Genomic DNA, 18,509 nt, shown 5'->3' with positions numbered 1-18,509 from the left:
ACTTTGGGTCTACCATTAGGGGGGGGGGGGGGGGCTGGCGGTTAAACTCGCAGCATATTTATTAATTAATTTATTTATTGAATAATTTTCTTGTGTAAAAGGTAACATGCTAATTTGCATAATTTAATTATGCAATCCCCCCCAAAACGGATGACTGTATTGGAGCAAACAGCAACTTAAGTTACAATTCAGTGACATTGGTTCTACACAGTCCCTGGCACCCTCTGGCTTTACCTCATAGGACACGAACATCTAGCCAGCCAACTCCAGTCAACAAAACTAATCATCAGCTAACTCAGTGTTTCTCAAACTTTTCTGCCATTCCCCACTTCGGAGATAGGAAAGGGTTCCGAGCCCCACCTGTCCCCAATCACCCCAACAAAATGTTAATAAACTAGGCTTTAAGATTAACTGTTAAAATGTATTTTATTAACATCAGATTTTAAAAACTTAACATCAAATAACAGCTTTAAAAACTTTCAAACAGAGAAAATGAAAGTGCAATTATATTATCACTTTGCATGAAATAAGACTCAAAAGTAGATTAAAAAATAATAATAATTGTGTTTGCATTTAGCCTCTGATAACATCAAATTCAGAAACTGAGAAAATACAAGTGTGGACTGAACCTTATTTGTGCTTGGATTAATTTTGTCACTTTGCAAACTCCTTGCAAAAAAAATAAATTAAATTAAAAAAAAAAAAATATATATATATATATACGTTTTTTTTTTAGGTATTTTAATAAGATAGATACCTAAAATACGTTGCGAATACAGCTCAAATAAAGATGTTTGAACAACAAAACACATCCACTTGCACATATTTGACAATCGGAATATCAGATATATCCTGCTATAGCTAACAAATTTGTGAAATTAGAATAAAAAAGGAAATAAAAGCAGATCATCAGTCATTCGACGCTGACAAGCAATGAATGACGCGTCTCCATGGGAACCATAAAGCGACACTACAATCAATAACGGTCGCCTTGAAAAACTTTTAAACTTACTGTGAAAAGGTTAAGTAAGGCTTACATTTAAATTTGTCTTTGTTTTGTTTTGAGTGTATGGTCAATAAATAAAGGAATCAAAAAGATGGGCACCAAACCTGTTTGTCAGTTCTCCCCACACTTTGAGAAACGCTGAGCTAACTTATCAGCTAACTTATCAGCTAACTTAGCAATAGGGGTACCTCCGTTTGGTCAGGAATTTTCTTTTCTTTTTTCTTTTTTTTCTTTTTTTTTGGCTGGTGTCGACAAACAATGAAAGATCGTTGTCTGGCTGCCTTTCAGTGTCCTTCTCATCTTTCCGTCAGCTTTCTCCAACCATTCATCCCAGCGACTGTGCAAAATAGTGAACAAACTTGGTAGAGAAAGCCGGTTGGGTAATACCAAGTAGTCGGTGCGGTGGGCGGGGGGTACATTACAGATTATTTAAAACATTATACTATCTTTCTTGCTGGCAAATGAAATTAATAAAGAAAACGAACAAAAGTATTCATTCTGAATATTTCATATTATTTTAATCGGAATGATGTGATGATATTGAGGGGGTTATATTAGTTGGATCTGATTTTGGAGGGGTCATGACCCCCGTAACCCCCCCTGCAAATTATGCGCATGGTCATTTAGAAGACGCTTTTATCCAAAGCGACTTACAAATGAGGACAATGGAAGCAATCAAAAACAACAAAAGAGCAATGATATGCAAGTGCTATAACAAGTCTCAGTTAGCTTAACGCAGCACACGGAGCAAGTTCTTTTAGTTTATTCTAAAATAAATAAAAAGAAAACGTAAAATAGAAAAATAGAGCAAGCTAGTGTTAGAGGCCTTTTTTGCTTTTGTTAATTGTATAACAAATAAAAAGAAAACAGATAGAATACAATGATATTAGAGAAGCTAGTGCTAGTAAATGAATAGAGTGCAAGTCTAAAAGGAGCAAGTTTAGAATTAAATCAAATTAGAATTGAGAGTGCTAGAGTTAGAGGGTAAAATAAAGATGCAAGAGATGTGTTTTTAGCTGATTTTTGAAGATGTTTAAGGACTCGGAAATGAGTTAAGCAGGTCATTCCACTCAAAGAGAACAGTTAATTTAAATGTCTGTGAAAGTGATTTTGTGCCTTGTTTGATTAATTAAATAACAATATACAAATATACAATTGTTAAATTTAACATGGTACCACAATTGATACTAAAGAAGAGAAAAATATAGTAAAATAATAATAATAATAAAGATCATGTAAAGGAGGCAATTGTTTAAATTAGGAGAAAAACATTTCCCAAACTGATACCAATGTATGAGCTCTCAGTTATGAGGATCATGTTTTTGTTATAAATTGGGAATTGGAAGAACAGTGTTTGCTGTGCAGCTTTGTTAGGATGCACAACTTTGGAGATGATTTAGTATGTCTTTGATCTTGACTGTTATGACAGGTTTTGTTGAGTCACAGCCAGCTCTAGATTCAGAGAGCGTTCTTGTGCACATGTTTATCTGCCTTACTGTGCTGAATCTTATGGATGCTACACAAACAGTATATTAGTAAAAGAAATGCATTACAATCTTTATATGCCAATTCTTTATACATTTTTTATATGTTTGGGATTCAAATCCTTCAGAAGGAACAACAATAGCATAATGGGCATGCATATGGACTAAAAAAAGTTTTAAAGCTAGATTTTTTTGTTGTTGTTCATGCTAGTGCAGTGACTCATTCAGTGTGTTTTCTTTTTTTTTGCCATTCTAAATCAGATTTTTCTGATAAGTAATGACACACCTTTCCTTTGGTAGCAAACACTGTGCCTAATATACATTAATACACATAAACCTAATACACCTTCACCCTACTTTACATGTGGAGCTGAAAAGTTAAATACAATAAGTTTCAAGCATGAAACTTCATGAATGAGCTAGTTGTATGAATGCTGGCCTGGTATTTGAATTATTTCTACTTTTATGATATTCCCTTTTTTTCATTTTTTTGTCTCACAATGCAGTAACACTGGAAACTGTTCTATCAGCATTGTGAATTCTGTTCAAATTTGGAAGAGGTATTGTACAGAGCATACACTTAGCATTGTCGAACTGCAGTTTTATTCATCTTTAATTTTATCTAGTGGAAATTCACACAGAAAAATCTATTACAGTGAAAGAATTATTATCTCATGACAAATGTATTATTTATTTACAAAACAATTAATAAATGAACATGCTGCTATTTCTAAATATTAAATGTAATTGCATGTATCTAAAAAATATCTAGCTGAGATATCGTATTGTCCTACAGAAACATATTGTAATGTCAGAATGCTTTTCATTCATTCAGGTGCTAATAAGCAATGGTATCTGTACTGAAATAGTAAAAGGGTCAGCTGATAATTGATTCTGACCTCACTAGAAACCGTTATCCTCTTACAGTCATACAACTTTAGCCTGGCGTTTACTTTGGGATTGGGGTTGATTTGGGTTTTGATGCTAGATTTGTGTCTCTCCCAAAGTCGAAAAATAGTGAATTATGAAATGGTATAATATTTAAATGGTTATTTATTTATTTACAAATAAATAAGTGATATAAATATAGTAAGTTTAGTGTTGTGTTTAATTCATTTAATTCTTTTACATTTTGTTCAATAATTAAATTACCAGTTAACTAAACTGTGAACTTGAACTGTGTTCAAGTCTTGACATATTCATACGAGCCGCTGACAGAGAGGCAACAGTGAAGAGAACATATTGTACAAACCAGCAACAAACAACATTGAGAAGTGATTTAAAATGTATACAACCAGAGTTCTGTAAGAAAATTGATTTTGTTTAAATTAAATTTTTGTTTGTTTTGTATTGATGAAACAAACAAACAATAAAAAAGCAAATAAATAAATATATTTTTTATTATTTATAAACAATTGAATAAAATGAGTAAGACAAATAAATAATGCTGTTAATTACAAAATATTTACAGTAGTCTTTAGGTTACTTTTCTGAACTTTCAAAATCCAAATAATGCATCTGGTGTTAGCATATGCTGATATCTTAGAGAGTAGTGTATGGTGTAAAATAATGTGAAATAAAAATCAATTAAAAAAGAAAAATCTCTAAAATAAACACATTTAAATTTCAGCTTGTACATAAATTATGAAAAATTCATGTCCGTTGCTTTGTGTAAAATACAAAATACACATCTGTGTTGTAAACAATTTATGTTTTAATACTTAGTAAAGTGTATTGACACTAAATAAAATTTATTATTTGCATATTTTTGATTTATTATACAAATATAGTTATAAAATACTTTTATAAAACTATAAAACCAATATTTGGTCAGTAGTAACAGGCAGTTATCTGTGAATTAGATGAAAACATAGTGACCTGTATAGCTTGATTGACTTTTAAAAGTCCATATCAATGTTAAAACCACCCCTACGCCCTGAATATGAATGATATTCATAGGGCTGTAATATCAGGGTCAGGGTCAGAGCAACGGCTCAGCTTAGCAAGAATAGCTGATAAAACTACCATTTGGTCTCCAAACTGAGGGAATGAGAACAAATGTGCAATATATTTATTTTTCTACACCGTTATCTGTGTGAGTGATAAAACATTCACAGGTTGTCAGATTTCCTGTGCCCAGGGAGTCTCTTTACATCACTGCAGTGCAGAAGAAAACGGGAAGTTGCTTTGGCAGGCCGGGAATGATAGATCTGGATGAACGTGGTGGAACCCTGTAGAGAGAACAGTGAGAACAATGAAGGAATGGAGGAAGACACACATTGACGTGTGAGCAGAGAACTTAGCCTACTGTGCCAAGTATCCCCCAGCTTGCCCTGCACAGGTGTGTTGCCAGCTTGCAAGGGCCCTGGCCTGCTGTAAACCAGCTGCCAAGGGATGTCCATGACCGGTGCACTGCTGTTTGAGACAGCCAAGAGAGGGAATGGCGTGCCATTTCCAGAGATCATCCCGGCGCTCGCCCAGAACGCGTTCATCACCCATCGGTGTGACATAGAAAACCATCTGGCCGCATGCTGAGAGACACCGCTTTAGAGAGAGGGGGGAGGAGAAGTGTTTACGAGCAACCTGGAAGAGAGCGAAAGAGCTGTAGGTGTGCGCTGAGAGGGAGATAAGAACACGCCGGAGAAGAACATATTTCTAGTGCCTCGGCGTGCTGGGGAATATTATTAGTGTGTTGTCAAACTGTGATTTTTCTTTTGTATTTTTCCACTCAAGTGTACAGGAAACACATACTGTCCGCCTCAGTGGGAAAAGAAAGAAAAGAATGAAAGAAAATTATCATTAGACAGTCATACCCAGGAGCTAAAATTAATAAAAAAAAAGTTAGTTAATAAAGAAAATAATATTTTTAGAATTAATAATTAATTCATTTAGGCTTTATAAAAGATGTAGGTCCACTGGAGCTGAAATTAACTTGAGAAGGGAAAAGAAAATTATTTTTTTAGTAATATAGTAGTTTCAGTGCCTTAATGTGCAGAATGTTACATTTATTTATTTATTTGCTGCACATAGTTAAACGTGTTTATTAACAGTGTAGAATGAAAGTAGAATGAAAGGTCTTCCGATGTACACCAAACAATTCACAGCATGAGGAAAGGAAATGATTTTAGCACTATAGTGTTACAGTGTTCACACATCTAGATATACCTGGTCTTTTAAAAAGGACTTGTGTTCCCTGGCTGTTTTATGCTCAGTAATCACTGGGGCTGATGACTCTCCTGAGATGGCTGCTCATATGATTAACTATCCTGCTTCACTTTAATGCATGCCAACTAGGTGTATCCAAGGCATCCATTGGCTCATTCAACATTAAACCCTTCCAAATGTTAGCAGCAGGAACAAGATGACTTATGAGGTCATTTTAGTTCATTTTCCATTGCTCAAGGTTTGAGCTTTGTAGACCCTGTTACATGTCTTTGGGAATTATGAGTGTGATGTAGAACATAAAAATTGTCTACAATTTGTACAATGCAAACCAAGCATATAAAGCCATATTAAACAACAACTCAGTGTGAGAATTCCTGTAGGATTTAGCTTGAATTAATAATGTCCTACAGCTGTTTGAAATGAAAGGCTGAAGTGAGTGTGATGTGCTCTATGCAGTGAACTGATTGCAACGTGCAGTGTGTTCTTATGCTGTCAGCTGCTTTAAATCACATGCTGCAGTTGAGGAGCTCTCATTAAACCCACATGACACCTGGATGCTAGATGTGTAATTTGGAATAAGTTAGATACGTATATCAGATCACTTTTATTACTGAGAGATTGCTCTTTCGTAGCTTGAGAGAGTTCTCACTTTTAATGATCAATTTCATGTTAGATGCTTCCCATAAAATTCTTTAGCAGAAATAAAATAGACACCAGTGAAGCATTTTGTGACATTGTAAGAAAGAAGTGTGCTTAATTATATGGAATGTGCACTTGTATCGTTCATCAGATCTTAAAAGTAAATTTAATAAATTGTAAAAAATATTAATGAATGAAAGCTAATACTTTTTTAAGATGTCCTTGTTACAGTGTAATTATACCTTTAAGTACTGAGTAATAATAATTAACTACATGTACTTACTATATGATTAGGGTTAGGATTAGAGTTCGGCCTAGGGTTACTTGCATGTAATTATGCACAATTTATTGTTATTATAATAGCAAGTTCATGCAATGTGTAACAAGGACACTTTTAAATAAAGTGCTGGGGGGGGGGCACATTTTCAAGACTGTTTCTTAATATACTTATAATACACTTAAGTAAATTTTTTAAAAGTGTTTTGTCGAAATTTAAAGTTTTACTTTAAGTTTCACTTTTAATAAACTTGATTTGAAGAAATGCACTTATTTTGATATGTTGACAAACATGTAAATTACTAATTATAATTTATAAACTGTAGTTTGTTATGTGATATTATGTTTAAAGTTGATTTTTTAAAGGTGTGGTTGATTGTGATTTCAAATTTTTTTAACATTAATTAGTGTGTAATGTTTCTATTTGAGCATAAACAATATCTGCAATGTTGCGGTGCTGAAAGTTCAATGCAAACGGAGATATTGTTTTTTTTTAATTCTGGCAGTTAAATGCATACAAAAATGGCTTGTAGAGACTATTTTGAGCTACTTCCCATGTTCGTTACGTCACAGATAAACCTGCCCCTGGGAAAATAAAGCAAAAGGAGCAGGGCCATGTTGTGCTGCTTTAGAGAAGAGGAAGAGAAAACTAGAGTTGTATGTAAAAATATATGAATCACAATTCTGTTTTCTAATGATTCTAATGGATTCACAAGGTTTAAATCAATGTTCTAAAGCAGCAATTCTCAATCCTGTTCCTTGCATCCCCTCTCTGTCTCTCTCTCCCTCTCTCTCTCTCTCTCTCTCTCTCTCTCTCATTCAGATCATCAGCTCAGCTCCAACAATGAACTGATTCAATAATACACTTATTTTCACATAGCAATGAGAAGTGTTAAACATGGACTTGCATGTGGTTGCTGTAGCGTATTTAAGCTTTAATCAGGATAAAACCATATATTAAAAACTAATAAAAGCAGTAGCATTTACAAATAACAGCATCTTCTTATAGTGCCTGATTATATTTTCATCCATGTGGCAATACAAAATATGTCATGCATTTTTAGTCAATAGTAGAATTAAATGATTTGGGAAATGCCTTAAATGCTTTTTGAAAATGAGACAACAGTGAGCAAATAAAAAATGTTTGTATGTTATTATCACAGGAACCCTTCTGGTGGAGAACATGCAGATAAATGGGAGAGCAGAAGACCCGGGCAGGACCATTTCTTTATCTTTACGGGACAACTACAACTACTGGGTCATTCTGGACCCGGTCAAGCAACGCCTGTATCTCAACAGCACCGGACGACTTCTGGACCGAGATGTAATTGTTTGCTATACAAGTCTGAAACAACCATTGAATGCTAGTGGTGCAGAAATCACACTCTACCTTTAAAGGAAAATTCACCCAAAAATTAATATTTGCTGGAAATGTACTTCCCCTCAGGCCATCCAAGATGTAAATGATTAAGTTTCTTCATCAGAACAGATTTGGAGAAATTTAGCATTACATCCCTTGCTCATCAGTGCAGTGTTTACTCTGTAGTGGGTGCCATCAGAATAAGATGGGGTATATTTTTATCAATATGGGTCAAAATTATATATTTTTGTTTTATGCCAAAAATCATAAAAATATTAAGTAAAGATCATGTTCCATGCATGAAGATATTTAGTAAATTACCAACCGTGAATATTATATATATTAGGGGTGTAACGGTACGCAAAAATCACGGTTCGGTACGTACCTCGGTTTTAAAGTCATGGTTTGGTTCATTTTCGGTACAGTAAGGGAAAGAATTGCAAACATTAAACTGCAGGTTGTTTATAACTATAAACTTTTTTTAACAATTTGTTTTGTTTACTTTTTAATAATTTTTAATAAAATATATATCAAATAAAAAAAAGTCTCAAACTAATATCATATAATAAAATATAATGAAAAATATAAATAAATAACTATGATTATAGTGCAGCATTACCAATACCAGCTTGTAGGCCTGCTCATATTAAAAAAAAATATATATAACTTTTCCAAAGTGTAAAGTGCAGCATCAACAGTTTCAGTTTTTAGACCTGCTCAGATTTCGTTATTGCGTTGGACCGATCGAAATTAAGAGCAACGGTCTGTTTAAATGGTGACGGGAGCTGCATTTGAATTACAATCGTTTTTTTCCTAGTTGTAGTGATGTTCACACTCGCGTGATGCCTTTTGAAAACCTTAGGCCAGTGACACACTGGCATATTGCACCTGTCCAACATAGTCTATTTTGCCATCAATACTGTTGACGGTGTCCTTTATCAGTAGGCTTTATATTTATGCTAAACATGAAGTATAGATATTGTTGTCGTGAAGACAAGATCCTGGTCTGTCGGCGGCCTCCCTCTATGTCACCTACACCAGCAGCAGCGCGCAAGCGATTCTGGTGTGTAAAGACACAGGAAACTTGAAGCAGCCGTCACGCAACTGACACGCAGCAGAAACGCCACGCTCACGCCACGCAGCCAGTGTGTCACCCATAGACATCATGTCTATGGTGTCACTGGGCTTAGATTTGCGTTGAACGCGGAGACTTCCACCACATTCCACCACTATGTTCGTTTGGAAACACGAAAATGTACCTATGTTTCGCACACAAAATATTGCATTCGGTCATTCGGTACACACATGCACCGTACCGAAAGCCCTGTACCGAAACGGTCCGGTATGAATACACAGACCGTTCTCATCCCAAGGCGTCATATACTGACCCTTTTAACATTTCGTCAACATCCTACGCACATGGCACCCTCTAGCGTCAATATTAGAAGCAGATAAAAATGGGCCAGAAGGCGCCTCCTAGCGGTCTAACCCTAACCCTAACCTTAACCCATAATCTGTGTCTCATATTGACGCTAGAGGGTGCCATATGCGTAGGATGTTGACGAAATGTCAAGAGGGTCAGTATATGACACCTTGGGATGAGAATGCGTTAGAATACACGTACCGTTACACCCCATATATATATATATATATATATATATATATATATATATATATATATTCTTTTTTATTTGTAATATGCATTGCTAAGAAATTCATTTGGACAACTTTAAAGGTGATTTCTAAGTATTTAGTCTTTTTGGGTTTTTTTGGCATCCTCAGATTCCAGATTTTCAAATAGTTGTTTCTCGGCCAAATATTGTCCGATCATAATAAACCATAAATCAATGGAAAGCTTATTTATTCAGCTTTCAGATGATGTATAAATCTGAGTTTCGAAAAATTGATACTTAAGACTGGTCCAGGGTCACATATGTGTGTTTTCTGAATTATTATGTACAGGTATATATAAATGCACACACATACAGTATATATATTGAAAATATTTACTAAGTTTAAAATCTTAAAATTGTTTCGCTGATAATATAACTTGTAATAAAAAAATAAATAAATAAATAAAATAACTGGTGGTCTAAGACTTTTGGATCCTCTCTGTCCAAAAGCGGTCTTTTGGTTCAATCATAACTATGATTAAAGTTTCTCTCTTTTGCTTGGAAATCTGTTGTTTACAGCATGCACTTTGTAATGAGCTTCATAATAGAATGCAAGTAAATGGTCGTTTTTTGGTAGCTCTGCTGAATGCACACCATGCAAATAAACCATCTCGATTTGTCTCTTTTATTTTTGTCTTTCAGCCTCCCTCCTACATTCAGTCCATTGTGGTGCAGGTTCAGTGTACTAATGAGCTTGTTGGCACGGTGATCCTACACGAGGTGCGGATAGTCGTACGGGATCGAAACGACAACACCCCACGCTTTCAGCAGCCGCGCTACTATGTAGCGATCAATGAGGTGAGTTTCTATTTAGCAGGACCACTTTTGTTCTTCTTCTGTAGTTGTAATGACTTTTTCATGAGTTACTTTTCTACAGTTTTTGGAGAACATCGATGTCACCAGCATTCTGGAGCACACATTATTAGATGTTTGCAGAAGTGAGTTGCTTTAGCTAAAACGGAACACTTGCCAGCTGTAATTGGAAATTCAATCAGTGGATTGTGCCAGTGTGAGGGTTTACCCACAACGGGGTTATTTTGCGGTAAATTAATTGCAGTTGTGGGCTTTGGAGCTGAAGCATTTAGCTGTTAACATGTCTTCGTGTTTGACTGCTGTGTAATTACTCCAGGAGTGCTGTAGCTCACCGAATAAATCTACCAGTCACCTTTTGTAACTTATTTGGCTTCTCTGTGTTTTTCCACCATCAGTAATGGCTGTATTGTAAATTCCCATTGCACCATTGCTTGGTATGCACGCTTTTGGCTGATACTATTCTTGATATACTCTGCCCCTCTATTTTTGCTTCCCAATTCAAAGAAGTTAAATCCTTGTATTCTGGTATACAGTACCATTTGTAATATTATTAATATTAATTAATAAAGCTTACAATGATTTCAGTCTGTACTAGAGAATTATCATGTTTTTACACTTTAGAATACTGATCCAAATAATGATTGATTCCGTTTCTAGTAACATTAATTAACAATTAGTAATTCTCTTTTAGAAAGAAACATTTTAATGTATTTTAATATTTTTTGGGTGGTAAATGTGATACAGTACCATTCAAAAGTGTGGTGTAAGAAGGATTCTTTTTTTTTTTTTTTTAGAAAATAAATAAATACTCATGTTACAGTAAAAAACATTTATAATGTTACAAAAGATTTCTATTTAAAATGAATACTTTTCTTTCTTTAAAAATATTAATCAGAACTAGTTGTTTTCAACATTGATATTAATAAGAATCATAATTATGATTTATATGTCAATTTATTGTAATTAGTGGTATCGATATTTATGAATTATTCCAACAATTATTGCTAACAATAAATAAAATAAATGCAGTATTGGTGAGCATAATATACTTGATAATAATAATAATAATAATAATAATAATAATAATAATAATAATAATAATAATAAATAAAAATTAAAAACATTTAACCGGTAAAGTACTTAAAATAATAATTTGCAGCCCTAAAAAACAGAATCTTCATTTTCCATGTGCCTAAGGGACAAAGATATGGACAGCTCTAGATGGAACATTTCAAACTTATGTAAGTGAATGTATTCAAATTCATTATAAATTAGTCTAAAATAAAAGATACGTAAAGGGCAAGAGATGAGATGTAAAACATTTTGACTGTGAATGACAGTATTGCCAGTTCGGTGAAGTTTCATGCTGCAGATTTTGTGTGGGCCTGTCATTACGGTCATAATACGTCGCATTCTAGGACTCAAATCTTTACCATTAAAAATGGCGTCCCTTTCTGGAAATCCATTAGCCCTATTTTAATTTTTTTTCATCGCATTGCATTAGTTTCTGAGAACATTCAACACGTAGTGTCATGGAGGGTCTGTAGGAATGCTGCCTCCGTCTCCAGAGATCTTCTCACATTGGATCGACTGCATGGAGAATGTGTGGCTTTCAGCTAATTGAGAGTTGTTCCCCGGAGAGCTGTCAGTAGAGATTTCCCTCATTAGGAGGCAGCTTCAGCTGCAGGCAGCCTCCTCTCGAGTGGCCTCAAAAAATGGCAGGCTGTATTGCCCAGTATAGATTTCAACCAGAGTTTGAAACGGCTGACTGACGCACAGATAAGGGGGACTAACACAGCTCAGTCCATCAGTCAACAAGCACTGCAGAGTGCACTATATAAGTCCGCTGAGTGCTGAAGCAGCCTGCTGAGTTTAAGAGAGACGGTGAAGTAAATAATAATGTTGGGGAAAAAGCATTTGATGGACATGTGGATTGAATTGCAAGCCGGTCTAAATGGCAAAAGGGTTGTGCGTGTTCACTGAGTGGCTGCAGATGTCGTGAAGTTAAAGCTACGAAAAGTTTAGATTAACTTTCCATTTATCAGTGTCACTAACATAATTCCCTTTTGCCCCACAGCTATTGAGATTGATCGAATGTCTTAAAAGTTAAGCTAAAAGTGGCTGTGCTCAATCTGATGGCTGTTGTTTACCATTTTAGTCATGACTGTATTTGCTTGTAGCCTTTTATTTATGTCAGTGCCGAGAGTCATGATGTGCTGCTTGCTTTAGCTAGTAAGAGCAGAAAGGACAATCTCATTCAAGAGATCGTTTGATTGGACAAGATGAGTGATCAGTGCTTCAGTCCTATAAAGCCTAGTATTATATTTGAAACATGATGTTCTAAAGCCTCTAAATGATCAGCAAGATACTTATTTTTGCTGAAAAAACTATGTGAACAATATACTACAGTACGTCTTCCATCATCTGATGGATACAACAGATTATACTGTCTTAATAAGTAAAAGGCCTTGCGGTATCATTGTAAAATATGTCTACTTGAATGTCTTTTTGCTGTGAAAATTGTTAAGAAGTAAACAATGTGAAATAAGTTTTGTATAGTTGGTATAATTAAAGATGAATATTTACTGGATTTTTACCATGTTTATTTGCAGTCTACACTCTCACAAAACGCATAAAATGTACAACAGCTGTCACTGAAACTTTCCACACTGTAAAAAACAAAACAAAACAAAAAAGTTTTTAAAATTTTTAAGTAGTCAACTACTGTGCAAGTCATTTGAACTTATAATACATTAAATAATGAGTTAAAGTAATGTTGTCATGATTTATTTATAATACCCTTTTTTTTGCAATGTAAAAGATTCCACAATTTTCCAAAATGTTCTGAAATTAAAAAAAGAAAAATAAAATTCTGGAAATTTACTGGACATTTTCCACATCTTTGCAACCCTAGGTACTAATGCCTGTATGTACCTGTAAGGTATACAGTATGCACCTTTTAGGGTTAAATAAGAAACAAAGGTTGTACCTTTTAACCTTTCAAAAGAATAGCACCCCAATAACAATAACTTTTATACCTTTTTTTTCTGAGATTATATGTAAGAGTATTGATCATACAAAAACTCAATTTTTAAGTAAAATAATCCTCTTAATTAAATCAGTTCATGATACATTGTAAAGCAATAGTTGGATTGAACTGCTCAATGCCTTTATGACCTTTTTTGGAAGCTTTAGTTGGACTTTCAGCAGAGGGACAGAAACCTTTAGGTTTCATTGTCTGTATCTGTATAATTTGTGATTGAATGAGTGTCTTATGGGTTTAGTACTGCATGAGTTGAGTAAATGCTGACTGAATTTAAATTTTGGGGAGAAAAATCCCTTTAATTTGCCTTTAGATCCATTTTACCCTTTCAAATCTGCTTTAAGGCAAGCCTCTAAGGTTAGCTAAAAAAAGGCAATGGAACATTCATCAGGGAAGGAGGCCGGAGGTGTTCTTTTGAATGAATGTAAGTGGAGGAGGCTTCACTATGCTGAATAAACTGCTTTTGTTGGAAAACGGCTTATCATTTTTATGAATCAGCCACCTATTGGCTAATCATCAACAGTCTGCTTTAAAAAAATTATTTTTAGAGTAGGCTAATCTAGTTTTAGGGTTTTCATATATGTATATTTTTTTAAATGTTGTTTTTATAAAATAATTCACTGACTATATCAGTTATCCGTAAATAATGTTTGACTCCCACAAATTCAGTGTTGTTGAGGCTGTGATTGGCGACGAAGACACACATGATCCGAGTTGACTTTTATGCTTTCTCCAGTGATATGACTAATAATGACCATAAAAAAGTAATAATACGACTATCTTTGACATTACTGCAAGCTGCTAGCAAAAAGTAGCTCACTAATCTGAAGCTATTAAAGCTATTTTCAATCAAGCTGTTTGCATAAAAAAACAATATGACAATAAAATAGCGCTATAGCACTAGCTCATTATTTTGAAAGCAACTGAGCTACCATAACACTTCTGACAAAGAATGTAGTTATGTTAATTCCTCTCTCACGCTGTATGGCACTTGTACTGGAACATATGCTAATAGAGGTCCAATTGTGCTCTATTTGACACTGTCAGATCCACTCAGGATACTGTTTCTAGGAACTTATTTTGCATCACAGGCTGTTTAATTACTCTTTGTTCAGAGCTCAGTGTGATAGCCATACATGACCTCTTTATGACAGCAGTCTAAGAGAGATTTCTTCAAACCATGATGGCGGGTGTTTTCATCATAAAGGCTCTCTGAAGCATCTTAAGTCTCTTTGCCAGTTTTGTTGTCAGGAATTTGTCTTTTTTCCCCTCTAATATTTCTTGTCAAAAACGTCAGATTAGCGGCACAGGAACTAACATCTGAGTTCCCAGGTGCCTCTAGCTTCCGCAACAGACTCGTACCTATTACTTCCTCTTTTTCCTCACACTTCTGAGAGCCGCACCACAGCAGGACCTCGTTATTACTGCCAGAATGAGAGCAATGAAGAGAGCGAGTGCTGTCTACTTTACAAGAGCTTGTCCATCAAACTCTTCCTCAAAGGAGTGCTGTTTAACACAATGGTCAAGCAGGAATCAAGCATATGATGATGAAATCACTCAGGATGATAACGCACTAGTGCTGATGGGCAGCCAACTGAGGCAGTTGTAAGATTTTTTATTTTTTTCCTCCATAATTTGTGTTTTTATCTTTTTCAGCTAACACCTGTTGGAACCACCATCTTCTCAGGTTTTACAGGGAACAATGGGGCTGTTGACATTGATGATGGTCCTAACGGACAAATTGAATACACCATTCAGTACAACCCTAAAGATCCGGTATGTGCTTTTTAATTTTCTTTTGTTTTCTTGTGTGTGTGTGTGTGTGTGTGTGTGTGTTTGTGTGTGTGTGTGTGTGAGAGAGAGAGAGAGAGAGAGAGAGAGAGAGAGCATTCTTTAAAAAATATATTTAAATAAATACATCTGCATATAAAAAATATTATCTCAGACTGAGTACAGAAGCGAACTGAAATATTCTAAATACTTAAGTCATTCTTAATACAATTATTGGTAGCATTTTATTTTTACTTTGTCCTTGTTATACATGTACAGTATTTACAATGAAAATAACAGTAAATTATGCATAATTACAAGCAACTAAAACAATTACTCTGTACTTATTAGTGTAATTACAATGTAAAAAAAGACACCTTAAAATAAAATATAACCCATTTTTTTCTCATTTATAACAATTGGTCAGATATATTTTAACATAAGATTAATCACGATTGTATTGTTTTATTTTATATTATTTATATAATTTATTTGTTGCTATTTTAAAGCTTTATTTTATTGACATCAGTAGTTTTATGTTCAGGTTTATGCATCTACAGTTACAGTACTTCAATGGTGGTTTAGAATGTCATTTTATAGGAACACACATACAGTACATATCACATATTTGTATTATTTTCTTTTTCTTTATACATTTCTTATATCTTGTCTTGGTCTGGAAAATGGTGTACAGAGAGTTTCCAACTTTTGGTTTCCAGTAGATTTACCTCACAAACTTACAAAACCTAAACCTTGGTGAATACCTTGTTGTGCATCATCGATTATCACCAAGCATAATTTAGCACAGTTCAGCAACATGAAACTATTCTGACTTAACAGCAATAAATTTACCAAATAAAATATCGCTGAGAATTTGGATGTATAAAATTACTTCAGTGGACCATTTAAATGAATGTGGTTGTATTACGCATTCAAATTGGTGATATTTTCATACTGCTTCTTAATGAGCAGCATTATTACCATAAGTGAAGTGAGAGGAGCTAAATACTTCAAACCACACTTTTAAGTAACATTATAAAACAAATATGGATTTAACTAAATAAATACACCTAGGCTCACTTGGTCTGCTATATTTTGAAGATAATTGAGTGATTCTTGGCCGGAATAACCTGCAAATTATACGAATTGTACAAGACTTTATGCCGGAATTCAGTTGTCTGGCTATACAAGAGTACTACATTATGTTCACTTCTTGATTAAGGTTTTACTCCATTTACACATCAAACACTTTTGATTACAAAAGAGTAAGGAGCCTCCTGTCTCCATGTCCCTTTTAAAGTCTTACATCTTTTTATTGCTAAAAAAGGTGAGGAGGTTTTGAAAGTCAAGCAGTTTTGTCCCATCAGCATTCTCTTCTTACTGAAGCAGATAGATGATGAATATCTCATGAGGCTGGGAGTGCGAGAGCCTTTGTGTGCATGTTTGTGTTTTAAGAGGGAAACCCTTTTGACCTATCTTTTTCTTCTCCACAGACCACAAACAGGACATTCGACATTCCTCTCACCCTGTCTGGATCAGTGGTTCTGAGAGAGAGGCTGAATTATGAAGAGATCACACGCTACCTGGTCATCATTCAGGCCAATGTAAGTCTGTGCGGGAGGAGAAGAAACAGTAGGAGAGATACAGTAGATAAAAGAATGAAAGATTTACTCAACCACATGTCGTTCCAACCCTGTATGTCCTGTTCTTTCTTCTGTGTAACACAAACTGAGATGTTAGACAGAGTGTCCAAGATTCTTTTATCCATAAAAAAGTGGATGGTAATTTTCTCTACCAAACTCAAAAATGTTTAAAAAAAGAACTAAAAAAGTAGTTTATTCTGGTAATCTGCACCCTCACTTTTGGGACTTCACAGTTGAAATGACCTACATAACTTAAAATGATAACAGTTCCTGTCAACAGTGTGCTAAACAGAAAATGTATGGTGTTAGACGCTGAAGTGCCTTAAAAAAAAAAATGACATTGAACATTTTTTATTGCATATACAAATACATGAATTCAGTCCTGGAGAAATTTAGAAAAGTAATGGGTTGAGATTTCCCACGTCTCATGAGTTTATATTTCAAATTTGAAGAAGATACCATGAAAAATTAGATTCCTGCAACTATTTTTTTTCTGCCATTTTCTCCTGGGTGTCAGTCAAATGTCTTATTTTGACTTTGACTGGAGAGTCTTTTTGGCTAGTGTGTAAGTTTGGAATCTTGTGTTATTCAAACTCCATCCCTATTCAAAGTCCAAAGTTTGTGTTTCCCTTCAGGACCGAGCACCAAACCCAAAGGACCGGCTCACCGCCACCACCACGCTCACGGTGGATGTGTTGGACGGGGATGACCTGGGCCCAATGTTTCTGCCTTGCAGCCTGGTAGACAACACCCGTGACTGCAAACCTCTTACGTACCGTGCGAGCATCCTGGAGCTCACAGATCCGGTGAGTGGTTCCTTATCCTGTCCTTTTTCAGCTGTCTTATGTTGAGTAGTTACGTTAAGTCTTCTCTTATATAGTAGCTCCAGCCCGAGAATTTAGCTGGCACTAGTTTGACTGAAATGTATTTTGCATTTCTGGTCTTGAAGAACATCTCTATTACTTGACAGACCAAATGGCTTTGCATTGCACACGCTTCTAGCAAAAGGGGTTTTGTTTCATTTCCTATTCTAAAGTGTTTTGATTCCTTTAGCCATTTCTATCACTTAGTCTCATGAGAAATTTGACACTTTTAAGTTCATTTTGAGTTAGACATTTTGGAAATAATGACTTGCGGTTCCATAAATAAGTGAGGGAGTGACTCCTTAAACTGATACAAACAGAATCATCAGTATGAGACTGATTTTTGATAGACATTAAAAAAATGGCTAATTTGTTGCTGTTTAGTGAATAAACCGAGAACTGCTCCACTGAGTGAGACATTAAACTGACTCAAGCAGGTTTTTTGATGTAGTCGATTAAAAAGGACCATCTCATTTTGGTGAATTTGACCGTTTGGGTCTTGCTGTATGGTTACTTGGCATTAAAATCCATATTTAACCCTCTGGAGTCGATTAACGCGTATACGCGTTATGAGTCATTTTCTCCTGATGACCCCGAAAATAACTTAAATTACACTTTCAGTTTTGATCGTACAGATAAGAACAATACATTAATCGAATCAGTAAAGGGTCTACTTTTTTTGCATACACACATAATAACAACAAAACTTTGTGCATTTATAAAATAAAGATAACAAACAAGGTGTGCTGTCTGCAACCTTTGTCTGCGCTGATC

At 34.9% G+C, this 18,509-nt stretch overlaps 1 protein-coding gene across 4 annotated transcripts in view; it reads left to right on the top strand.

The window, feature by feature from the left end:
• The window catches only part of LOC132122007 (protocadherin-15-like), a 252,976-nt gene that overhangs the window by 39,799 nt on the left and 194,668 nt on the right, over positions 1–18,509 (top strand). For all 4 annotated transcript variants that reach the window (XM_059531804.1, XM_059531803.1, XM_059531802.1 and 1 more), the window contains exons 4-8: positions 7,734–7,894; positions 10,246–10,401; positions 15,116–15,235; positions 16,723–16,833; positions 17,508–17,678. In XM_059531804.1, the coding sequence (XP_059387787.1) occupies positions 7,734–7,894; positions 10,246–10,401; positions 15,116–15,235; positions 16,723–16,833; positions 17,508–17,678 (719 nt within the window). The remainder of the gene's footprint in view (positions 1–7,733; positions 7,895–10,245; positions 10,402–15,115; positions 15,236–16,722; positions 16,834–17,507; positions 17,679–18,509) is intronic.

Source organism: Carassius carassius, chromosome 40 (assembly GCF_963082965.1).
Source record: "Carassius carassius chromosome 40, fCarCar2.1, whole genome shotgun sequence".
Lineage (NCBI taxonomy): Eukaryota > Metazoa > Chordata > Actinopteri > Cypriniformes > Cyprinidae > Carassius > Carassius carassius.
This window is presented reverse-complemented; position numbering and strand designations above follow the sequence as displayed.